The sequence below is a fragment of the Gossypium hirsutum genome, chromosome D09, assembly GCF_007990345.1.
Source record: "Gossypium hirsutum isolate 1008001.06 chromosome D09, Gossypium_hirsutum_v2.1, whole genome shotgun sequence".
NCBI classification, from domain to species: Eukaryota; Viridiplantae; Streptophyta; class Magnoliopsida; order Malvales; family Malvaceae; genus Gossypium; species Gossypium hirsutum.
Window position 1 is genome coordinate 36,094,821 of NC_053445.1, and position 25,899 is coordinate 36,120,719.

Genomic DNA, 25,899 nt, shown 5'->3' on the forward strand with positions numbered 1-25,899 from the left:
AAATGGGTTTAATTTTTTTGTCCAAGTTAATTTTTTGGGCTTATCTAAATTTTAAGTAGGCCTTTGGGCTTGAGTGGGTAGTTTAACCCATGAACAAGTTTAAAATGTGCATTGACGTGTCTTGAAACAATTAGTACTTTGTCTCGAGACTACTAAATATTGAACCTAAAATGATTGTCTCGTTTTAGGTCTTGAGACAAGAATCCCTTTGTCTCGAGACATCCAAACATTGAAGTTAAGGATTTGTAACATGGGAGCTATGTCTTGAGACATGAATTTGACAATGTCGAATTTGACACATTGAATTCGAATTCGAATGATAGCTGCGTATTTGTTTCTGTTTAACCTTGAAACACTTTAAATGAGATCACTTAACATTGTCTAATCATGTTTATGTTATAGTTCTAAGCGTATGGGAATTATTATTATTGTTTGATCATGTTTATGTTATAGTTCTAAATGTATGGGAATTATTATGATTGAATGCTAAATTATTTGATAAAATGAATTGAGATAGCCTAAGTTACTCCGGCAATATAATGTGATGCCATGCATTTAAATCGAATGTGGGGTATCATAAAAATGGTTCCTAAATCATTCTTTGATTCCTAAATTGACTGTTAAAGGTTTTTTTTTTTGCCAGTAATCATTCATAAAATTTACTTTTATTATATATTTTGGCTCAAAATGTAATAGTTCGAACAAACGAAATAGTGACATATGGTGTAATTTTAACGTATAACTACTGAAGTAACTCCTATATAATTGAAATGATAATAAAATATGATTTTGAAGAAAATAATTTGTAAAAAAAATATTAATTAGTAAAATTGAAAACCAAGTAAAAAATACTTTTAATGACAAAAAAAGGGATCATTTCCTACTCTCCTCTGCAGTTTCATTTCCAAACCCTATACTGCCATTGAAATACATTTCAAACTCCGAAAGGCAACTGAAAACCTTGGCAAGATATATATATATGTGTGAAAAAGCCCAAAAAGCACCTTTCCAGGTAGAACAAGAACAATAAGCACCTCCATCCCACCAACAGCAGCTTTGAAGAAACGAACAATTCCACCAAAAAGTAACTTCAATTTCATGACATCTTCAACTCATCTATTTTCACCAATTTCATCACCTATTACGCGTTTCTTTATTTCATTTAACAACAATTGGATTTTATCTATCAACTCATCTACAATATTCTCGTTCTTCTCTTTATTCCTTTATTATTCATCCTTTCAACCCATTGAAACAAAAATCACACCCATTCTACAAATACAAATGAATACATATACCTCTTTGTACTAATTGCATACAGATAGATCTATTTTATTACTTAGTTTATTATTTTATTTTAAAATTATATTATAAAGGAATTGACCCACAAATTAACCATTGTGTCTGTTTTAATTCTATCACGTTCTCATCTTTTTCTAATTTATCTTAATTTAATTTCAAATTTATTTTCATAAAATATTAAAAATATAAAATGATATTTTAATTGAAAATTATTTAATATAATTAAAATAAAATTTTAATTTCAATTAAAATATTGCATCATTATGCATAATTTGAATGTTCTGAGAATTTTTTAGAGGTTTCTATTTTTATTAGGTTTGTGTTGCTTTTTTATTCTGCATTGTAAAACGATTGTTAAATTTTAGTTTTGATCCCTAAATTATGTTAAAATTTGCGTTTTAATCTATATATTTTAAGTTTTGACATATTTTGGTCCCTCTACATTTATAATGTCATTAGTTGATCTAAATTGTTAATATTGTTAACCATTTCAATCAAAATGCTGATGTTAATTTTTTTCTTAATAATACCATTCTAATAGAAGAAATTATTTTATCATGATAAGTTCAAATGAGTGTTTTTAAGAAAAAAAATCTTAATCAATATTTTTAACATTACTTTTATTGTTACATGACTACCAAGTGAATATGTATATTTTTTTAATTTCAAAAAGTCACGTCAAATAATTTAATAGAAGAATTTTAATAGTAGTAACAACTAGACTTGAATTTTTAAATTCGAAAAGTATAGAGACTAGATTTTTAAAACTAAAAGTAATGAGAACTAAATTCCAAATTGCAAATAAGTGCTTGAAATAAAGAATGTTACGTATCCAAAGATTGTAATATGAATATGAATGTTTATTTCTTTATGTGGCTAGATCCTTTTAATACATATATGATACGGTTAGTTGAGGCAAGATGAGTTGATTGTTGCTTAGTGGCACTCGGCAGCACTGCAGATTGCCACTGAGGTAGTTTGATCACTTGCCTTATTTGATTTGACAATTTAATGAAAAAAATATTTGAACATGTTAATGAGTTGTTATTTCGAATATACTATGGTCATTGGAATGTGGGAATTTGATGGAGATAGTATTACTGATTTTAGAGAGCATATCTTCGACTGATTTTGCTTTGATTGAAAAAGTTTGGGGTGTGCATTGAGTCGGTTTGATTTTTTTATACCAAAAACCGAATAAATCGAATTATCCGTGTAAACCTAATAAACCAGACTGACCTATGGAGCAAAAATGAATAAATCGATTTGCTTAATATATCGTTTGGTATATGAGTTTGATACTATTTTCTAATGTGGTACATATGTTAGTTTTTAGTTCAATTTGGTAATTGTATTTGATAAAAGTTATATATTTTGGTATCCAAAGGTCACAGTGTTAACTTTTTAGTGTTTAATTCGAGTTCTATAGTTGATTTGATGAAGTTAATTGTTAATATTATTGTTAATATTAGTAGTTGTAACTTTCTACTGGTTTTCTTTGTTATTAGTTTGTCCCTACATTTTGAAGGTAACTTTCTATTTTGATTGATTCAAAAGTTGCAGATTTTATCTGGCATTTACATAGTTGCTAAGGACATTTTCATGTTTTCCATTCATTTTGCCTTTGGTTTTTTGTTAAGCTTATTTTTATTTGGATTTTTTAGTTGGAACCATTATGTGTTAAATGTGTATCCTCTTGAAATAATGGAATGGCTTGTGTTTTAGCTAAAGGAGTGGTTGAAGGTAGCAACAAGAAGGGGAAAAATATCACTCAAGGGTGTGCTAAGGTAGCAACAAGACAATATATACATGTTAAACTACATTTACAATTCGGATTTGATTTTTTTACTTTAAACAACAACATTTTGGTTATATTTATTTTTCAATATGTTTTTATTTTTGATATGTTTCATTTAAAACTATTTTAATCTTTTAATATATTTTTAAACTATTTTTATTTTCGATATTTTTAATTTATGTTATATTTGATTTTGGTCTTCAAACAATGTTTTATATTACTTATATTGTTTGGTTAAAAATTATAATTAACACTAAAAAGATTATCTCAACAAACGAAAAAAAGAAAGAAAGTGAAATGCTACAAACAAATCATGTTATGGTAAGAATGTGAGGATGAATACAAACTTGCAAAGATAGTTAAGACACTATATACGAATTGCAAAGAATATGGAGTTTTAGATTTTATGGAGTTTTAGATTTTATTTAAATAAAAATAATAATCGAATATTTTAAAATACATAATTTTTACAACATTTAACACACTATATACCTATAATCGAATTGAGTTAATACAAAATAAAAGAAATTAAAACCTTATTTTCTTTTCTCTAAAAATTATTAAATTCATATTATTTTTTTCCTTTTACTAATTTTAAATATTCAAACAAAATAATATATATTTTTCTATTCACAATTATTAATTCAAATAAAACATTAGTTAATTACAATGTGAGGATGAATACAAACTGGCAAAGATAGTTGCTTGTATGGTCGCCTGCAAAGATAGAAACCAAAAGGAAATGAGTTCCAAAAGAAGATGCTGCGTTGGTTACCTGTATGGTCGACTTGCACAATCTTGGAACCTTCAATGCCGATACGAGATTCAAAGTCGGTTATTTAAATGAGTTGGAAAGAATGTTAGAAAAAGTTTTACCCAACGCCATGTTGAAGGCTAAACCTAATCTTGAATCGAGGATTAGGACATTGAAAAGGGATTGGTCAATCGTTTATGACATGCTTAGTGGAAAAAACAATAGCGGTTTTGGTTGGGATGAACATAGGCAACTTGTTGTTGCTGAAGATGCAGTGTGGAACTCATATATAAATGTAAGAATTATTTTAAGTCTTTATTATCTTATTTTGACCAAACTTATGTCTAATATGAATTCCTCATTTTTATAGAGTCATAAAGAAGTCGGTCAATTCAAACATCGTAGTTTCCCTTATTATGACCAACTTACTGCCATCTACGCAAAAGATCGAGTCACTGGGAAAGATGCTCAAATAGCCGCTGATATTATTGAAGAAATAGATGTTGAGGATGTAGCTACTACAAATATTCATGAAGAAAGAAACGATTTATATGGATGCGAAGCTGATGTTTCTTTGGATGACATGGATGTTTCAGCTACGCAACCGCAACCAGCTAGAAACCAAGGCGATTCCACATTTTCAAAGAAGAAAAAAAAGATTTATGTTGCAAGTGATCATATTTCTTCTACTTCATTTCATGATGCTGTCACTTTATTGGTGGAAAATGGACCGTTGGCGTTGAAATCAGTAGGAGTATTGCCTCCGAAGTACTAATTCAACAAAAGTCAGAAATGACTATTCAAGAAAGAACTTTAAAATTATATCCAACATTATGTGAAGTAGAAGGTTTAACTGAGGATGAGCGCTATCGCGCATTGAGCAAAATTCCAGATCATCCAACGGAAATGCTCATTTTCTTTAGTTTACCTTCTTCTGTGCGATTGGAATGAGTCAGAAGATTTCTTGCTAACCATTAAAAATCATGGTTGTGTTGATGATATTTTGGTAACTTTTTGTATTTGTAATATTTGTATGGTATAATGACATGATAGGATGTTATTACAATGTTGTAACTTTTTGATTTTGCAAAATTTTAAAACATATTGATTATGACATATAAGCTAATGAAATCATGTAACTTTTTGTTAATATATGAATATTATGTTTGGATGTGAAATATAATTCTCAAGTTATTTATTACTTCTAATATTTTGTTTTTTATTGTAGAATAATTAAATTATTTGTTTTACTAATGATATTTTAGCACATTAAATATGCATTGCAGTTTAAAAATAATAAAGTAGATTATAATTATTTTTATTGTATTATATATTATGATTTTTTAATTCATATAATAATAATTATATTAAGAATTTTATTAAATTATATATTATTTTATTAAATTATATTTAATAATAATTATGTTAAAATATGGTTAAATTATTTTTTTATTAAATTATTTTTAATAATAATCTTATTAAAATTTAATAATAATAACAATAATCATTTACCTAAAAAAATTCTGCTAAGGGTATTCTAGTCATTTTAGTTTTTTTCCTTATGCTATTACAACATCTCCGTTCAACCAAACACAAGAATACTATTACAGTTCTATTCCATTCCATTCAACCAAACAATTGAATTACTGATTACAGCTTTATTCCATTACAACTCTATTAAATTACAACTCTATTCCATTACAGTGAATCAAACGTACCCTGAGAAAATTGGGGGGTGACAAAAGTAAGAAAGAAGAAAATGAAAAATGTAGAAGTAGACGTAGTTGCAAAAAAAGAAATAAAAAAGGGGAAGAGGAGGAAAAATAAAAAAATAAAACAAAAAAACAAAAACGAAAAAAAGGAAGTATAATAGGACACCACGTTGCAACACGCAATTGGCCAGTACTGCCACATTAGCAAAAAAAATAACGGCGTTAGTATCAAGTGCTAACATAGTGGACGGAAAAAAAGTTCGGGTACCAATCTGGGACAAAAAAATCATAAGTACTAATCTGGAAGAAGTGGACAAGCTTAGGTACCAATTTTATATTTAACCCCTTAATTAAATTATATAATCAATTTAAATTATTTATTAGATAAAATGATAATTATTTAAATTAAAATTTATGCATATAATAAAAAATTTAATTTATTTTATATTTATACAATTAATAAATAATTAAAATTTATTAAAATTATATATTAAATAATTATTTTACTAGTGAATTTTAATATTATTCATGTAATATTTATTTTTATTATTTAATACTAATTTTATGATAAAAATGTGTTTAATTATTAAATAGAATTTTTTTAAAAGTTATAAGAAAATAAATTGATATATTTACTATGTAAAAAATAATTTATTATATATTCATTTCTTAATTAATACATAACCTCAGTTTTTCTGAAAAATTAAACTAAAAGTTTTATGAAAAACAAAAATAAAATAAAGGATTTAAAAAGTAAATAACCATTTGACTGAACTGCTTTTTTTCTTACTGGAGCTGTAACCTCCAGTATAAAATTTGGTGGTCAGTGCATTTATAACAACTCACTGGTGATGCTCCAAACACCTCCAAAATGACGTGCGTTTCAATCACATTTTTTTCTCCTAACATTCCCAACGCACTGGAGATAAAAGGAGCCCTTAGTGTTGTAATAAATGAATAGGTGGTTTGACCATCAGATCAATAATAATTAAATAATTAATTAAAAATTCATAAAAATAAAAAAAATTATTAAACTCATTCAACCTGTTCAATTGTTGATTTTTGTCTTAGTTTTTGATTTTTACCAATTTCAAGTAGTGTATGATTTCAACCGGCTCAACCCCTTTGTTTATATCATTATATCAATAAGTTCTCAATCTATCTGATCTGGTCTCATTCTAATAACATTGGTTAAATCATCAAATCTTGACAGAATCCAAGTTTAATGACTAAAATGGGTCTAATTACCAAGTTCAAGGACTAAAGTGGACAAAAAAAGTACAGGAACCAACGTGGACATAGTTGCCAAGTTAATGGGCCAAAAATTATATTATCTCTAAATTTTACTATTAGACTTATATCATGCATAAGTTTTGGATTTAGACATTTAGTTCTTGATTTTCAATTTGATCATGCTTTATTTGTCCTTGTAATTTTTCAGTGAGTGTTATGTAAAAATAGCAAGCTAGTATAGCATTGTGTCACGGGTCACAAATTAAAGCCCGTGATGAATGCACACAAAATGTCCTATGGAGGTCAATTGATTAAATGTGGCTCATTTGACTCACTTAAACTAGTCCAATACATAAAATATGTGGAGAAACACATCTAGTTAACCTGGTGAATATTTTACCAGGGTGAATATTTTTTAATCTTAGAGGATCTTGGAAAATACTTTAAGAATCTCAATTTGTAGATTGCCTTTAATCTCAGTCGTCAATGTAATTTAAATTGTACCATTGGATATGAGAGAGCTTAACTATAAATAGAAGTTTTCCTTCTCATTTGTAATTATCCCATTATTGAGTAACCAAATACTTTTGAGAGCATTTACTCAAATACCTTGTGTGCATTACTTTTTTGTGGCTTATTCGGTTCTTTTGTTGCTTCTTTACCTTTAAGTTTGCTTTTGATAAGCTTGTTGCCTTAGAGAATTTTCATTGTGAATTCTCACTTTTGAGAGTTAGGTTGACTTAGGTGGATTTGAATTTAAGTTTTTGTCTAAGGTCGTGCGGTTCGCTAGACTAAAGTTTTAGCCCTGTGACAGTTGGTATTAGAGTCAATGTTTAGTAAGTCAGCAGTTAAGATGACAAAGGAGTAGGCGATTAGATTGAGCCTAGGGAGACCCATGAGGGGGAAGGGGGCATGAAAGCTAGCAAATCGAGGGATATGCTGTTGACTTTGGAAGGTCAAGTGATCGATCTGGAGAAATTTGTGGGTGATACGAAGGAAAACACTCGAGGCAGTTAAGGGACACATCGAAGAGTTGGACTCAATGAAAGAGTAGCTCAAGTAATTTATGATAGAGGCTCTCGATTCTAATGTGGAAGTAATGCAGTGGGTGCTCAATTCTACTATGGATAAGCTGACAGTGAAGGATGATGCTCTAGAGGTTATGGTGTTGACTTTAAAGGAACATATTGAGGAGCTCAAGGAGGAGCTCGTTATCTGCAAAGCTGATTTGGGTAAAAGGATGCTAGATTCAGTTCCTAAACAACATAAAATGGATGTTTCCAAACCGAAAGGGTTTAAGGAGACGAGGTTTGCGAGGAATGTGAACAATTTCTTATGGGGAATGAAACACTACTTTCGTGTGATAGACATTGAAAATGATGCCATTAAGGTAAACATTGCTCCAATTTATTTTACCAATATCACTATTTTATGATGGCCTCATAGGTCCACAGATGAGAGGTAAGAGGTGATATCACTATTGGGATTTGGTGGAGTTACAGAATGAATTTAGGAAGCAATTTTACCCTGAGTATGCTGAGGAAGAAGCTTGGGCTAAGTTGTGTCGACTTATGCAGCAAGGCACAGTTCGAGAGTTCACTAAGTTGTTACTCAAAATCCTTGATTTGAGTGAGAAAAGAGGCATTTTACTAGTTCAAGGATGGGTTAAATCCTTAGGCAAAGCAAGAGTTGTGTCAACTAGGGTCAAATAACTTACCAAAGCCATGGCTGAGGCGGAGTCCTTTGTTGAGCTTGATCTGAAGAAAGACAAGTTTGAGTTTTCCAAGCCTAAAGAGACAAGCAATGGTGGGGGTGGCCATTAGGAAGAATAAGATAAAAATGACAATGATGGCAATGGCAAGAGTAATGGTCATGAGAAACCACGCAATGGGAAGTTGAAGGCCAACGATAAATCAGAAAAGCCAATGAAGTGCTTCGTATATTGTGGTCCGCATAGGGTACGAGACTGTCCACAGAAGATTCAAGTTCATTGCAATCAACAAAGAAGAGGAAGCGGAGCTTAAGGAAGATAAATTATTAAAGTTTGGTTTAATAATACTCAATTTTGCTAAAGTGAAGAAGGATCACAAGCAAAATGGGTTTATGTTTGTAGACATTAACATCGCAAGCCGAATGAGGAGTGCTCTTATTGATACAAGGACATCTAATTTGTTTATGTTGAAAAAAGTCGCAGATAAACTTGGTCTATTAGTTAACAAATCGACTAAAAAGATCAAGATTGTTAATTTCAAAGAGGTCCCAACTATGGAAGTAACATAAGGAGTTGGGCTACAAATTGGGGATTGGAAAGGCAAGGAAAACTTTGAGGTAATTCACTTAGATGATTACAAGTTTGTTCTTTCCTTCACAAGATTAATGCATTGTACTGGTGAGTCATGATGAGAAAGGTGGAACCAATGTATTTTCGGTAATCCAACTAGTTGAGGATGTTTATTGTGGTAAGAATATTGACTTGGTGGATTAGAGTGCTACGAAGAACCTCTTGAAAAATCTAGAGGTGCAACAAACCGATATGAACTCTGTTGAGTTATTAGTGGGGTTACCACTTATGAGAGAGGTGGGTTGTGCATCAAACTTTGTGGGAAAGTGGTGATGCAAACTGGATATTTAAAACGAGTAAATGTTGTGAGCAAGGTACATCTCAAACACTTTTTAGTGTTTTTCATTATGATTGGCCGTTGACGTGACAAAAACATAGAAACCTTTTCAAAGTTTTGAAAGGGGTAAGTTGAGGGGCTTACAAATCAGGCTTAGCAGCAATACTCAAAGTTAACCCAATGTTTAATGTGGGTGTGTTAAAGTCTTTTTGTATGGATCAAGGAGATCTCGATCTAGGCAAGTCATAATGGGGGCAAGTAAGAGCAATGACCTCTTTCGATTGAGATGTACAAAAGAGAGAGACAAGTCGAGTTAGACGAAGATAGAGACATAAGTCGAGACAAATGTTTTGAGGATTAAAATTACCCAACATAGGGAATAGTTGGGAATTAGTTGAGGCATCGTGGGAGTTCAGGGGCAAGTTGGACCAGTGACATTCCGAGGATGTGACAAGAGCATCGCGAGAATGGTTGGGGGAGAATGTCACGGGCCACGAATTAAGTCCCATGACGAATGCACACAGAACGTCTCATGGAGATCAACTGATTAAATAAGACTCATTTTGACCCACTTAAATTGGCCCAATTTGTATAACATATGGAGAAACCCATCTACCTTAGCTTGGTGAATATGGAAAGTAGTTTATATTTTATCAAGGTGAATGTTTTGTAATCTTAGATGATTTTGTAATATTAGAAGATCTTAGAAAATCCCTTAAGAATCTCAATTTGTAGATCTTAGTTATTAATGTAATTTAAACAATATTGTTAGATCTAAAGAGCTCAACTTTAAATAGATACATTCCCCTCATTTGTAATCATATCATTATTGAGTAATCAAATACTTTTAAGGACATTTACTTAGACACCTTGTATGCATGTTTTCTTGTGGCTTATTCGATTCTTTCATTGCTTTTTATCTGAGTTTGCTTCCGCTAAGTTTGGTGCCTTACAGAATTTTTATTGTGAATTATTACTTTTGATAGTTAAGTTGACTTAGACAAATTTAAAACTAAATTTTTGCCTAAGACCACGCGGTTCATTAGACTAAAATTCTAACCTCATGACAATTGCACGTAATAATATATTTGTCGCATATGACTTTGAAAATAAAAGAATTCAAATTAACAAATTTAAGGATTATTTGTTGGTTAATATTTCAAAATTCAAAAAATAAAAATAAAAATAACAACTAAAATATAAGGACAAAATCCACAATTAGCCATAATACAAGGACTAAAAACAAATTTTGACATTAAAATTAGCTATGTAACACTTATTCCAAATTCAAGAACTATGCTGGAAAAACTCGACTGTGTACAAATATGGACGCAAGAGATAATTATAAATGCTACAGAGAAATTTATCTACATGTTCTTTGTTTTAACTATACATGCTTATCTGCAACAAGTCGAACTTTATTCAGAGATTCTTTAAAGGCCTGCCATGCAACAGTATAATGATCTTGGGATATCATCCCTTCTTCGACAACTTGCATTGCCCGTCTGTGCAAATGGTCGAACCACTGAACTGGGTTGCTAATGTCGATGTTATTGGATCCAAGTTCGGGTATGTATAGTCGCTTAAAATCTTTCCGCCAGCGAGACAAGATATACTGGAAAGGGATTTCCTCCACGCCGTTGTAGTGGAGGACACACAAGCAGTGTCGGCAAAGGTACCCGTTGAAGTTAAAGCAGCTGCATATGCAACGGATTTCTGTTCCGGCTTTGTCATGCATGACTTCGAAGTTCTTCATATTGCTCCGGTCTCCTTCGACCTCGTGTTCCTTAATCATGTAGGTTATAACCGATCCGTTGGCATGAACTTGGGTGATGCTAAAACAAGGCATCATCACAACTTCATCTTGGAACCTCCTGAAAATTTCATTCGTATACAACTTCGCAAGCTGTAATTCGTAAAAGCATCTTGTTTTCAACAATGGACTTGAATCTCTCGATTCGAGATCAATGATTGCTTCTGTTTTACGCTCTTCTTGCACAAGTAATTCGTACTTGCCAAAAAATTCTTTCAAAGAAGTTTGCTTATGCACAAAACCGTCAAAAAACGAGCTCCTGAACTCACCATTTTCAAAAGTGCACATTCCAGCAAAAAAGGTATCTTTTTGGTAAACCGGAGCCCATCGCTCTCTTTCCTCGTACAGAGTACAAAGCCATGCATGATCTACAAGTCCGAACCGTCGAATCATATCATCCCAGCCCATTTCAAATTCGTCCACCTTCACGGTCTCATAGACTGTCCTATTTAATATCATTTGAAAGACATCAGATTCCTGCAACTCTCCCAAATTCTCGAATAAGCTTTGCATGACATGCGACAAATGCAGTCGATGATGAGCCCTGGGAAACACCTCAGATATTGCACTTTGCATGGCCCTGCAGTGGTCTGTGATTATGGTTTGCGGAGAGCGACCAGACATACAAGTAAGCCATGCCCTAAATAGCCAAACATATGATTCGAATGTATCATCAGCAAGCAAACCACAGCCCAGCAAGATAGACTGCCCATGATGATTTACTCCAACAAATGCCACGAGAGGAATCTCGTATTTGTTTGACAAGCACGTGGTATCAACTGCAACCACATCACCAAAGTAACCATATGCAGCCCTAGACCTAGAATCTATCCAAAAAACATTCCTTAAACAACCTTCATCATTCAGATCTATCAGGTAAACGAAATTCGGACTAGTAAGCTGAATGCGGCTAAAAAAATCATATATAATTTGGGAATCTCCTTTGTTAAGCTTCAAGCGCTTCGAACGATCAATGGTCTCACTAATTTCTCCTTCAAGTATGTTCAAGTTTCCATAACCCACTGGATCGGCCGTAGATGTACGGTACAACTTGATAGTCCGCACTTCTACATCCACAGTAGGCTCTACCTTCCTTTTGGCCACAGCGTCCATCTTCTTGTGTGACTTACAATTTTGTGCTCTTTCATGGTCAAATAGGTGATTGTGTTCCAGTTTGACTTCATCGACCCTCCATCTATTTGATTCTACTAACCTCAACCTTATCATCGCGAGACAGCCAGTTCTTGTTTCCTTCCTACGACTATTTGCTTCTTTGATTGTTTTGAAGCCCTCGCAGTTACAACAGAGCACGGCTCCGCGCTTCTCTTTGCTGTTACGCTTCGTCCACGAAGATTTGACCCTAATTGCAAATCCTAGTTCCTTGGCATAACAGTTATAGTAATTATAAGCATCATCGTAAGATTCAAACTCCATTCCCACAACCGGCGGAGGATAATTTTTTCCTTGGGATATGCCATTTTCAATGGAAACTGCAGTTGCATCATCCCCGTTGCTTTCATGATTGTCATCAATATCAAGCATTCCGTCACAATCATCCTGAAGGCCATTGCTTTCAATGTCGAGGCAGTTTCCTTCTATGTCAAGGCCATTGCTGTCGATATCAATGTCATTCCCTTCCATTTCAAGCTCATTTCCATCATCCTCAAATAGTTGCTCACTATTTTGAGAACCCTCTTCCATCTGAAATGGAAACCCCATCAAATGGATAACCGACACTTAAAGAAAATACAAACAGAATAACTGAAGAAGTAACGCATAAATGATGCTAATAAGTGATCTTTGAGATTCCAACTCTTCCCCGCGCATTTTGTTTTAAGGAATGGTTACAATAAAAATTTAAGAAAACATGACATTATTAGGAGAGACAGCCACGAACCCCAAAAATATTAGTCTTTATTACCATAAAAAGGACATGAAACTATACCATAAAAAGGACATGAAACTACCTTACTTATACCAAATATATATAAAAGATTTAGTACATTTAACTATGCTCTTCATCCACATTCATTTCTTAGCATGGTTTCACAATTAAAAGTTGTAATCATTTACTCATATATTCTAACACAGAAATTTAGAAAATTTCATCAAATAATTTGAATTTTATTGCTTTAAATATCAAGAAGTAAAAACTGGAACTGTAATGGCAAAGAAATAGAAAACAAGGTTCTCTACTCTTAGCATATCTAAAGAACGACGTAATTTCTTCATTGAAAATCAAGGTTCAGCTTAATTAAGTAATAAAATAAGAATTTTATTAAGAAAATCCAAGAAATTAAAGATCAAAACCCTAGAAATGGGGGGAAATGGGAACTGGGAAAGGCAAAGAAGTAAATCGAGTGAAGGAAATGGGGGAAACGAACCGTGATGAGAAGGTTGGGCGGCGGGGACGGAGACAAAGCGTGATGTTGATCGCCGGTGGAAAACGCCGGATTGCCGGTCATGGTTGGAGTGAGGGTGAGGGAGCCTTGCGTCAAAGTATGAGAGGTTAGTTTTACCCTAAGGCTCTCAATCACTATATTCCCACTTTGGTCCTTTGTTTTCCTTGTATTTGCTTTTGCTTAGTTGCAATTGAAAAAGAATGGTGCTACTTTTAGAAATATTGAAAAGTTTAGGGACTCAGCCATTTGATTTTCCATTTTGAAGTGAGTCTTCTTTCCTTTCTGGTGGAGCTAAGGGTTCCGTGGTTCTGTTATCGATATGTTAGATTCTGAGTTGAATGATAACTCCACGCGCCGGTTTCAACGTGACACACGCTCCAAAATCTAATCTAACTAACAATCGATTCAGTTATAAAATTACCAATAGTGATTCTTTTTATAAAGGAACAATTATTAAAAAAATACATATACTAAAAATTTTAATATTTGAATCCAAAATATCATATCTTTACTAACTTAACTTAACCATGTAAATCTAGACCTGTTCATGGGTCAGACTATTCGTCTAGGTCCGCCCGAAATTTGAAAAGTTTTTGGCAAAAATATTAGACTCGTTTAAAATATGAGTTGGGATTAAACTTTAACATTCAAAGGTCGACCCGACTCATTTTAAGTTTATAACACTTTATATTATGTTATTTTTATATATTATGTAATTTAAAACACATTAAAAAATAAGCATATATTAAATATATAATATTACTCTAATGTAAATATTAAAAAATATTAAGATGACTATATAAAAAATTTCAATAAATAAAAAATATTAAATTATTAAATATTAAAATAAAATAAATATTTTATTTTATTTTAAAAAATAAAAATAATATGGGTAGGTCTAAAATAGGCTTGTATTAGTCTTTTATAGATATGGACGAATTTGTACAAAATTTTTGGCTCAAATTTTGGGTCAAGCCGGACTTAAATAAGTATAAAGTATATTAATATCATGCTTAGATCCGACCCGGCACATGAGTACATCTATTTAAATCAAATTATATTTATTTTTCATATAATTTTAGCTTAACTAGTTTTAATATAAAAATAATTTAGGAGGCGTTACACTAAAAAAACTTATAGCGCGTGGGTATGTGGCGAACTAGTAATACTGTTTTTTTCCCTCTGTTTTTCTGGTCCATAATTTATGAACAAAACACTAAAATCTATTTTTATTTTCTCAAACTTTTAAGGAGAAAAATAGACAAAAATGGTGGAGGGAGTTTAGTTCGTTAAAAGCAGTGGCAAAGAAGGCGAAGGTAAATAGCAAAAAAAAAAAATGGCGACGAATCTTCTGCTCACTCCTCAGCCGCTTGCTTTTTCAAAATTCTCTGTTTCAACCAAAAAAGTAGCGATTAATAGCCAAAGAGCGACGAGATTCGTCGCCAAAGCCAGTGGTGGAGAAGAGAAGAACGACGAGAAAGGCTTCACTCCGTTTGGTTTCGTCACCGATAATCCTTCCAGCCGCAGCGCCATTCAATTGCCGGAATCCCCCGCTGAGGATGGCAATGTCGGCCAAATGCTTTATGTGAGTAATTTTATTATAGCCGTCGTCGCCTATGCACTTAAAGTTGTGGATTTTATATTCGATGAAAAATTAATGGGATCAAAATTGCAGAGGATAGAAGACAAGGGAAAGGAGTATGGCTCATACATAAAGTCTGGAAAGCTTAGATGGTTTGTTAGAGAAACTGGTAATGCTTCACACTTTCCCTATATTTAAAATCTTGATTGTAATGGTTGAGCTTTTAGCTCGATTGGTACCATTACTATTGCAAGTTGTAAGAATAGGAGTACGCGAGTTTGAGTTAAGCACGAATTATATTCCGACTTAAGGGTTTTAGGGAGAGTAAGAGTAGTAATAGGAATTGTATAAAAATCTTCCATTGCATATCACGTGTTCATGCTCAGGATTACTTGTCCAAACTCAAGTGTAAAAACTCCATAGTTTGTGTATGGGATGATTTTCCTAATACTAATGTCATATTTAAACTTAACTCTAATTGCTTGGTTGCATTTAGTTTATGCATTTGCTAATTATTTTTACTCATTTGAAAAGAAAATGAAAAATGAAATCACGCAAAGGTATTGTTATTGTTTTGAAAGTAATGTTGGGTGGTTTGTAGGGTCACCTGAAAGCCGACGTGGTACAGTTGTCTTCCTACATGGGGCTCCAACACAATCTTATAGCTATCGAGTTGTAATGTCTCAGGTTGTGTTTAACACATATTCGAATATTAATTTCGACATATAATCTGAATTTTCTTTTTTAAAATTTGAGATTTCCCTTTTGTGTGTTATGCATTAGATGTCAGATGCTGGTTTCCATTGCTTTGCACCTGATTGGATAGGATTTGGTTTCAGTGACAAACCACAGCCTGGATATGGGTTTGATTACACAGGTTTTCGTAGTTACATGATAAAACCATCGTCTAATTCACTAACAGTGCGTCAGATGTAAATCCATTAATGCTATATATGTTAATATTTGCAGAGAAGGAGTTCCATTTGGCACTTGACAAGTTATTGGATGTCTTGGAGGTCAAGTCTCCTTTCTTTCTTGTGGTTCAGGTTTGATAATCCGCTATGACATGAATACTTTAAGATTTAAAATGAAGAGTCATAGCAACATAATCTACATACCTAATTTACTTTCTTTTTTTTTTGGATATGGTTGAAGGGGTTTGTTGTAGGTTCATATGGATTGACATGGGCATTGAAAAATCCCAGCAAGATATCCAAATTAGCAATTTTGAATACTCCATTAACAGTTTCATCTCCTGTTCCTGGACTTTTCCAACAGCTAAGGTTTGGGTTTATCTTTCTATGAATATGCTATTTGGATCCGACAATTACAAGCTAATTGAGTTGGAGTAACATAGATTATGAAATTGTCCTTTTGTTTCTCTCACAGAATACCACTTTTTGGAGAATTTACTTCTCAAAATGCTGTGATAGCTGAACGCTTTATTGAAGCAGGTAGCCCGTATGTATCCAATTCCAATATATATCCCTGCTATTTTCACAATATTTCTCTTCTTATGTTATAGCAGATACCTATCCGTATTTGTTATTCTCACCTAAATCCGAGTTTCTAAAGATGAAATGGTAAATGTCTTTTGACAGATATGTGCTGAAGCTGGAAAAGGCTGATGTCTATCGATTACCATATTTGGCCAGCAGCGGACCCGGCTTCGGTTTGTATTTCATCCTTACATTTACGGGCTTTTTTCGGTTAAATGCTTAACATGATGTCATAGCTCGTATTATGTTTTGAACCTGAGACTAAATCCAGTTGGTTTATGCATTCACCTAACAAGTCCAGATTTCAAATCCTAGTGCTTACAACTCCTTTAATTCGGGTTTTATTCAAAGACAATCCCAATAATGCAAAAATAGTTTGGTGTTTCAGCATTACTTGAAGCAGCAAGAAAAATTAATTTCAGAGACATCTCAAGTCAAATAGCTGATGGATTTGCATCTGGAAGGTACATTTTCTTCTTTAGCATTTTTATTCTCATATCCAATACTTACATCCGAGCCCGAGCAGTATTGCTCTATAGCTGTATAGCAACTTTCTCCCGTATGGGAATCTAGATATAACCCTTTTAAAAACCCTTTTCTCATCTTCAGATGGGATAAACCAGTTCTGGTTGCTTGGGGTTTAGCGGACAAGTACCTCCCTCAAACAATAGCCGAAGAATTTCGGAAACAAAACCTGAGCTCAGTTGAGCTCAAGCTGATAGAAGGTGCCGGTCATATGCCACAGGAGGACTGGTAAAACTAGATTCCATTTACATTATCCGTTTTCATTTCTGCATTTTTATTTTATTTTATTTTTTGGTCTCATTATATTGAAAATCAACAGGCCTGAGAAAGTTGTCGATGCTTTGAGAATGTTCTTCTAAGTTGCATACCCTTGTTTATATGCTATTGACTTCCCTTTTCTTGCAAGGTAAGTTACCTACAATTCCTTCAATGTTAGTTCACCTTCTTTATCTTCTTTTTAAAGTATTTGTGTCCGATATTTATGTCCAATAGATATCTGGATAGTGGTGAGTATTTATTGATTTGAACTAATTTAACCAACCAAACCGAATAAATTTAATTTATTTGGTTCAATTTTGGAAATTGATTTATTTAATTAATTCGATGAATTACCCAAATTTTTAAATTGATAAGCAAATAGATTGAATCAGCTGATTTTTTTTTATTAATTTTAAATTATATGTGACTGTTATATCATTTATGTTTATAATATTACACGTTATATAATATATAACTAATGGAATCAATTGACTTAAATTGGGGTTTTTTTTAAGGCTTAAATTATAATTTTATTATTATATTAACTTAAAATATAAATTTGTAATTTTAGCAGAGAGGCCTTATTTGCCCCCTTTAGATCAGGGTGGCAGTAGGGGAACTGGCAAGGGTTTGACTCCTAAAATTGAAATTTTAGTTAAAATTGGTAAATTTTTAATTTAATCATAAAAATATAAACTATTAAAATGGTGAAATTGCGTTTAACTCATAAAATTATATAAACTAATTTCCTTGCAAAACTCAAAAACATATAAAGCTTATACAAAAATTTGCTTGCAAATCTTTTGGATCTAAAACTACTTATTTCATATTTCCTGCAGGTATTTTACAGAAAACAGAGCAATGTAATTTTCTGATTAACTAAAACTATTGTATAGATTTGTAGTTTAGATGATGTATTTTTATATATCCAATGCACAGCACAGGACAAACATTTTTAAGCTCAGGGACTTGCATAAAACCTTTCAAATCGGACGAAATTGATTATGTAATTGAAATATAAAATAAAAAATATTTTTATCAATAAAAATTAAATTGATTATGGTATCAATAAATAAAAGTGAATTTTTCAAGGTTCTAATTTTGGAGGTAATGAATCTATGGGTATAGACCATAAAACGGATCCAAAGAATAATTTTTAGTCAGATGAGGAAAGAGAAAAGAAAATTAAATAATTTATTTAGTTATATTGTAATGGATGTCATCCCATATATATGGTATATAGAAAGAGATAGAGAGATTATGTAGCAGTGACGGCTATTTTCATTCCATTATTACAGTGAGCGGGAAAACCACAAACAAAATAGTTATGTCCTTGTTGAAGAGTGATAAGGTCATCTCCCGTCTCAAATACTTGAGCATCGTCTGCCACATAGCATGATTCATAACCTTCCTTATCTACCACTGCAACATCGTGGTTTGGTCGATTGTACTTAAATTCTGCAAATATATTTTCACATAAAAAAATCCTGATTGACACGAGTTTCAAAATTTAAACTGGACAACTCGATCTCTCGTATGTACGTATTTAAACTTACCAAGGACATCACCAGCCTTGAAGGATTTGCCATTAGGCCAATTACTAACACCAAAACCCCAACCAGAAGCATCACCCACCATGAAAGTGGCTGCAAAGCTGCTCTGAAAACATAACAGTAGAGTCAACCAAATCATTGCACTGCCTCTTTCTTGGCCCATTTCTTCTATGCTCTTTTTACACTAGGAATTTTAGAGGTATAATTTGTGATCTAAATGGGTTTGCCCTTTTTATAGCCATTATTTTTAAGGAAAAAAATATAAGAATTTGGTAAACCCCAAAGCCAAATCTTTTCCATTTAATTTGAAATCAACGAATAAGGATTTTATATGACCTAATTGATTCTCTTCTTCACCATACAATCAACATCCAAAAGAAAAAACTAAATTCAGTATATTCATTTTTTTTCCAACATTACGTACTCAAATCAAATGTAATTTTCCTCGGCATTGTAATGATAAAAAATAATATATGTCAAATTAAATTATCTACTTTTTAGAACAAAACAAACAAAATATTTCAATTATTATTTTAATTCTTATTCAAATGTAAAAAAAATATTTAAAATAATTAACAAAAATAAATTCTAATATTAAAAAAAGTTTAAATTCAATATTGACATATATCTAGACCTGATCATAAGCCAGGCCATCTGGCTCGACCCGAAGGCCTGCCCAAAAGTAGAGGGTTTGGACAAAAATATAAGCCCGAAAAATGAGCTTAAGTAACATTGGGTAATCTTTTTTGGCCCGAACACAGCTCGACCCGAATTTGCAAAAAAAAAAAACTTGTTGCTTTTTGCTGTTGTTTTATCACTGTTTTGGTGTCATTTCACTATTACATTGATACTATTTTGTTGTTATTGTTTGGAGATTCTATAACTCTTGTTTTATTGTTAATTTTGCTACTATTTTATAGGTATTTGTTTGCTAAGTTGCACATATTTTAGTGTTATTTAAGTATAAAGACTAAAGTATTCTAAACAAATAAATATTTAACAATAAAATGTATCATGCCTTTATTTGTCACTTTACACGTATCAACTTTCAACTATTAACTAAGTTTTACCAAACATTTTTAAATAAACAGTTAATAGAATCAATTGGTTAAACCAGCCACTGCAATCACCTTAATTTTGAATATAGTTTAATTTGATCACAAAAAGAAAAAAAAGAAAGGGAAATAACATCCTCCATTTAGATTTTGCAATGCATCCCATAAACATAGAGAGAGATTAGGTAGGCATGAACAGCTATTTTCATTCCATTATTGCAATGGTCGAGAAAACCACAGATGAAATAGTTATATCCCTGTACAACATTAATAATATCATCGACTACTCCATTTGATTTTTTTTATCAATCTTATTATAGGTTCTGATAAATATTTACAAATCAGATATTTTTTCCGATTTAAAAGTTACATAAAAAAATATCAGCAACAACACTACACCAAAACTCATAATCAAATTTTTGCTTTTCTGCTCAACCAACACATGGTTCAAGTCGGTTTTAATTTATAATTAGGTTAATTAAGTTAATTTTGTCTGTTCATTGAAAATATAAATATTAAATATATTAACTGAAGTCTTCATTGTTGATGAAATAAGAAAGAAAAGAAAAGAGAAAAGAAATTTATTTATATATTTATTGTAAAATAACGAATCGAGATGACTACGTAGCAGTAATAGCTATTTTCATGCCACCTTCACAGTGACCTGGGAAACCACATACAAAATAGTTATCACCCTTTTTAAGCGGAATAAGGTCATCTCCCGTCTCGAAAACTGGAGCTTCTTGTGGAATTTTACACGACTCATACGCTTCTTTATCTACTACTGCAACGTCGTGATTCGCTCGATTATACGTAAATTCAAGGACATCACCCGCCTTGAAGGTTTTTCCCTTGGGCCAATTGCTCACATCGTAACCCCAACCAGAAGCATCACCCACCATGAAAGTGGCTGCAAAGCTGCTCTGAAAACATAACATTAGAGTCAACCAAATCATTGCACTGCCTCTTTCTCGGCCCATTTCTTCTATATCTTTTCTTTACACTAGGAATTTTAGAGGTACAATCTGGGATCCAAATGGGTTCGCCCTTTTTATAGCCATTATTTTTTAGAAAAAATTAATGAATTTGGTAACGTATAAGGATTTTAATTTACCTCATAAATCTCCTTTAATGCAATACAATCACCGTTTATTTATTTGGATACTCATATTAAATGTTATTAAATACATAATGGTCACTAAAAATAGTTAAAAAGAGATAAATACAAATTATATATATTTTTTAAAAAATAAACTATTTATTTTTCTACTTTTTTTTATTTTGATGGGAATGTTTTTTGTCGCAAAAGTGTTGATTAAAATCTTGAGAAAGTTCAAATAATACGTACTCAGATCCACATATAACCTTGAAAGTTTCGAGCTGACCCTTTCGCATCATAATCCAGAAATTTTCCAATAAAATTTTCAAATTGTTTTGCCAACTCCTCAAACATCAATCCATTGGATAAATCATAAATTTATACCCAAAAACCACCCTATCAACGTCCACCTCATAAAAAAATGAAATAAAAACAGTTTATCACTCAAATTTGAAATAGAACCCCCAAAGGGTGCAAGATATTGACCAACGTAGTCCTCATCACTTGGAACTGAATTGTGCTTGCAATTAGAAAACTCCCAACCAAATGGTATTCATAAACCTTCAACCTTAGCCTCTAACAGGATTTGCCAAGCCTCCTCCTCTCTCCTTCATCAATCCTCAGATTTGCGATTTCTTCTTCCATGATTGCAATCTAGACCCCACATTCGACAAACCCACCCCAAGAAGAAAACATGCAAAAAAAAAAAAAACCTAATTAAAAGAGAAAACATGCTACAAGAACAGACCTATACTATCATAAATTTAGTTTTTAAACTTTATATATATAAAAAAAATATAACAATCATGTGTACAACTTTTGAGTTATCAATTATTCTCTATATATAAGCCATCCAAGTGATTGAAGTGTACAAATACCATAATTGGTATACATTTCAGAGTCAATCGATACTAAATTAACCAGTGCTTCAAATCAGTGGAAGTGCCACCCAATGATTAAAATGTATACCATAGTTGTTTTAAGCATTTTATTTTTTAAAATAAATTTTGAAAAATATTTATAATTTTTAATATATATTAAATGGTAGCAATAGAATTAAAGCATTTATACCCATATAATATTTTTAAATAAAAATATATTTTTTTAAAATTTTATATAATTTAGAAAAATTATCTTCAATGACTTTTTTATTAATTTTTAATTTTTTTAACTTTTGAACTCTATTTGATATTTTTATAAAATTTAATAATATTTTTACAAATTTAAAAAAATTTAAAAAATATTTTTTAATTTTAAAAATTTAAGTTTTCCAATAAAAATAAAAATAAAATACTTCTTTTACTTTTAACTTTTTTTTTTGTTGATGTGATAGCTAACGTGGTACTAATACATTAGCAACCATGGTTGACATGAAGCACCACGTTGTTAATGGACATGTTAACGCTGTAACAGTCAAAGATGAAAAACATTGGTCAAATGATTTACTTAATTAAATATATTTTTCTATGAAGAGGGCTTAATTAATTTTTTTCCGAAAGTTTAAAGGCATATATATCCCTTTAGTTATTATTATTATTTGCATAAACATTAATTTTAAATATTATATACAACATACTAACAAAGAATCTCGAAGCATGCTAAAAATATATAATAACTTTTAAACATATTTTAATACTTCATTAAATTTTTTTGGGATTTATATTAATACCTGAATAATTTTTTGATGACGTGGTACTCTAAACCTAAATCTTATCATCGTATAATTTTTTTAAGAAAAAAATATAAAAATTTATTGTGATGACATAACATAATATCAGAGGGCGATATTATTACATGGGCTAAAATTAGAAAATATTACAAAATTTTAAGATTAATGTAAGAAAAATTACGCAGCTCTAAGATAAAATAAAAGAGTAAGTTATGGAATAAATATTGTTTTATCCAACTTTTAGGACTTAGGAGTTTGCCGCCACTTTCATTTGTCCCGTTAAAAAGATAATTAAATGTAAATTATATGGACTTAAATTTTGTTTTTTTGTTTTTAAGTAGCATTAAGAAGGGCAGAGCGCAGAGACGCTTCAAATCCCTCAGTTTCCCTCACAATTCACACTATAAAATTAAATTTTTTAATTCTTGTTTTTGGTGAAGGAATTTAAAATGGGGCCACCTATGTAAATACTATAGAAATACTATAAGTTCTGAAAAAATGGAGGACTTCAAAATAATTTTCTATTTTTTGGTGGAGCCAACTTAAATGGCACCACTAGACCCTTCTTTTATTTTTTATTTTTACTTTTTTATTAACTTTTGTCCTTTTTTTTTAATTTTTTTCTTTTTTTAAGTTTTATATTTTTTTCTTATTTTATTTTGTTTATTTATTTATTTTATTTATTGTTATTAATTTTAAAAAATTTGGAATGTATATTTGAAATGTTTTATAATATATATCTTTTAAAATTTTAAATACTATTTTTAAATTATTTTTAAAATTTTGAATATTATTTTTTAAAATATTAAATATATATTTTTAATAATATAAAATATTTATATATTTTAAAGGTATGACCTTTCAAATTTATTATTAGTTTTTTAATATTTTTAATATTATTTAATTTGTTTTATAATATTTTAAATTATGATTTTTAAATTATTTTTAAAGATATTCAGCTTTTTAATAAAAATAACCAAAAACATTTAATTAATTATCAAAATGACCCATTTTTTAATTTGGCTCCACCAAATTTTACTGTAGATTTCAGGTCACTTTTGTGTTTAATTAAAAAAATGAGTTATTTTGATAATGAATTAAATTTTTTGTGTTATTTTTATAAAAAAAGTCAAGATATTGAAACCATTTTTTAAATTCTATTTAAAAATTAAAAATAATATTTTATTTAAAAAAGTGAAATTTGAATTAATTAAAAAATAAAAATATTTGTTAAAAAAGATTTATTTGTTAAAAAATAAATTTATTTAAATATATATATATTAAAAAGTAAAAATTAAAATTAAAAGTTAAAAATATATATTATAAGATCACATCATGTCAATAATGTGACTAGACATGAAATTAAATATTAAATAAAAAACTAATCTTATATAAGGGGGTTTGGTCCCCCTTCATAAGAAAGAAAAGAGAGAAAAAAAAAAGTTAAGTTAGTTAATTTTTTTATATTTTATAGTTATTGTAATATAATAATTATTTATATTGTATTTATGTGTTTTTTTAATATTATACAGATATCAAAATGTCTTCTGGAGATACGGATCGCACTTCATCGAGGATCGACGAAACAGTAAAATTAATTATGAATTAAATAAAAAAATCGTTTTAATTTCTCTTTTTTTCTTGCTAAGCACTGCTTTGCTCAACATGTTTTGATTCATGAATGTGATCTCTATTTAGTTATTATTATTCCTTTTTAACTATTTTCTTGCATGAAATTAATCTGTATGTGTTGGTTATAATTTTTTAATCTTAGTACACATTTATAATTTTATATATTAATTTTTTAATTTTAGTACACGTTCATAAATTTATGTACTTAATATATATTTTTAATAGATAAAGACAAAAAAGATTTTCTTAATAGATTTAAAATGTTTAAAAACTTAAAGAAATTAAATATATTAAAAAATGTTATGTATAGCCAATTTTAAAACTTTAATATATTTAATATATTTTTAAAAAATTAAATATATTAAAAAATGTTAAGTATAACCAATATTAAAATTATAATATATTCAATATATTTTTAAAAAATATATTTTAAAATGTTAATATATATTTTAATAGGAAAAGAGAAAAATGATTTTTTAATATATTTTAAATTTTAAAAAACGTAAAAAAAATTTAAATATATTAAATTTTTAAATATGTTAAAAGAAAATGTTGAGTATAACCAATTTTAAATTTTTAATAACTGAATATATTTAAATATATTAAAATTTTGAACATATTAAAAAAAATTAAGTCTATATATTATATGTAAGATAAAAGGTCTCGTATGTAAGATAAATTTTCGAGTTTGATTATGCCTGTTTCGGAGATCAACTCCGTAGGACCGTGGCGGGATCCCCGACCGGCGACCAATATACTCTATCACTCGAAAAGTTTCCAAATTTCGGAAATATAGTTCTGCATTCATCAACCTAGCCCTTTGAGCGTTCTTTTTCATGGCATCCCTAATTTTTTTCATCATACACGTGTCCTGCCTCTAACTGTGTTGCTTGTTTCAACCCCATTTTTGGCATTAAGGTTGCTAGCCTATAAAATGTGGCTGAAAAAACCGTTGAAATTGGCAAGTGACGCATACGCCTCAAGACGGAGTTAATGACCTCAACGAGGCTAGTTGTCATTTGACCATACCGATACCCCTCATCAAAACATTGAGCCCATTGCCACGGCTCCATGCTACCTAACCACTGTCTGAGAGAAGGATTGAACTCCGCCATATCAGTCTCTAACCTCGCCAACTTATGTTTGAAACGGTGTGCTTCCAGCTCGTATCCTATGTATGTATTCCAATTTTAAGTTATGTTACTATTCGAATTAGGAAATGAACTTGAAATAATTACAAATACGAATTTAAATACGATATTTTTACCCATGTTCACAATTCGTTTGCGCCAGTCTTTGTTCCTGTACTGATTGTAGAAGTTCACAGTGATGTGACGAATACAATAAACGGACCTCCATGGAACCTCAGATTGTCAAATCGCAGCAACAAGACCC

The 25,899-nt window shown here is 30.7% G+C and overlaps 4 protein-coding genes across 4 annotated transcripts; 1 reads left to right on the plus strand and 3 right to left on the minus strand.

The window, feature by feature from the left end:
* Positions 1–10,591: 10,591 nt before the first annotated feature.
* LOC107891670 (protein FAR1-RELATED SEQUENCE 8) lies at positions 10,592–13,921 on the minus strand. Its single transcript, XM_016816519.2, has 2 exons — positions 13,615–13,921; positions 10,592–12,931 (listed from the first exon to the last, which is right to left on the minus strand). The coding sequence occupies exons 1-2, from the start codon at positions 13,693–13,695 to the stop codon at positions 10,805–10,807; spliced, it is 2,208 nt and encodes a 735-aa protein (XP_016672008.1). The 5' UTR covers positions 13,696–13,921; the 3' UTR covers positions 10,592–10,804.
* Positions 13,922–14,796: 875 nt separating this feature from the next.
* On the plus strand, positions 14,797–18,460 carry LOC107891669 (cis-3-alkyl-4-alkyloxetan-2-one decarboxylase). Its single transcript, XM_041100490.1, has 12 exons — positions 14,797–15,217; positions 15,308–15,383; positions 15,816–15,901; positions 15,998–16,091; positions 16,184–16,260; positions 16,370–16,497; positions 16,604–16,675; positions 16,816–16,886; positions 17,102–17,177; positions 17,323–17,466; positions 17,558–17,644; positions 18,336–18,460. The coding sequence occupies exons 1-11, from the start codon at positions 14,969–14,971 to the stop codon at positions 17,595–17,597; spliced, it is 1,113 nt and encodes a 370-aa protein (XP_040956424.1). The 5' UTR covers positions 14,797–14,968; the 3' UTR covers positions 17,598–17,644; positions 18,336–18,460.
* A 207-nt stretch (positions 18,461–18,667) lies between these two features.
* Positions 18,668–19,222, minus strand: LOC107892585 (basic blue protein). The gene is made up of 2 exons (XM_016817650.2): positions 19,053–19,222; positions 18,668–18,954 (listed from the first exon to the last, which is right to left on the minus strand). Exons 1-2 carry the CDS (start codon positions 19,210–19,212, stop codon positions 18,755–18,757), a joined length of 360 nt encoding a protein of 119 aa, XP_016673139.1. The 5' UTR covers positions 19,213–19,222; the 3' UTR covers positions 18,668–18,754.
* Positions 19,223–20,675: 1,453 nt separating this feature from the next.
* On the minus strand, positions 20,676–21,162 carry LOC107892917 (basic blue protein). The gene has a single exon (XM_016817936.2). The coding sequence runs from the start codon at positions 21,082–21,084 to the stop codon at positions 20,725–20,727; it is 360 nt and encodes a 119-aa protein (XP_016673425.1). The 5' UTR covers positions 21,085–21,162; the 3' UTR covers positions 20,676–20,724.
* Between the last annotated feature and the right edge of the window lie 4,737 nt (positions 21,163–25,899).

Coding starts and splice junctions, on each gene's coding strand:
- LOC107891670 (XM_016816519.2), bottom strand. CDS start 13,695: ATGACCGGCAATCCGGCGTTTTCCACCGGCGATCAACATCACGCTTTG. Junction 12,932..13,614: donor CGCCCAACCTTCTCATCACG/GTTCGTTTCCCC, acceptor TTTCCATTTCAG/ATGGAAGAGGGTTCTCAAAA.
- LOC107891669 (XM_041100490.1), top strand. CDS start 14,969: ATGGCGACGAATCTTCTGCTCACTCCTCAGCCGCTTGCTTTTTCAAAA. Junction 15,384..15,815: donor ATGGTTTGTTAGAGAAACTG/GTAATGCTTCAC, acceptor GGTGGTTTGTAG/GGTCACCTGAAAGCCGACGT. Junction 16,887..17,101: donor CAGCAGCGGACCCGGCTTCG/GTTTGTATTTCA, acceptor TTGGTGTTTCAG/CATTACTTGAAGCAGCAAGA.
- LOC107892585 (XM_016817650.2), bottom strand. CDS start 19,212: ATGGGCCAAGAAAGAGGCAGTGCAATGATTTGGTTGACTCTACTGTTA. Junction 18,955..19,052: donor CAAGGCTGGTGATGTCCTTG/GTAAGTTTAAAT, acceptor ATATATTTGCAG/AATTTAAGTACAATCGACCA.
- LOC107892917 (XM_016817936.2), bottom strand. CDS start 21,084: ATGGGCCGAGAAAGAGGCAGTGCAATGATTTGGTTGACTCTAATGTTA.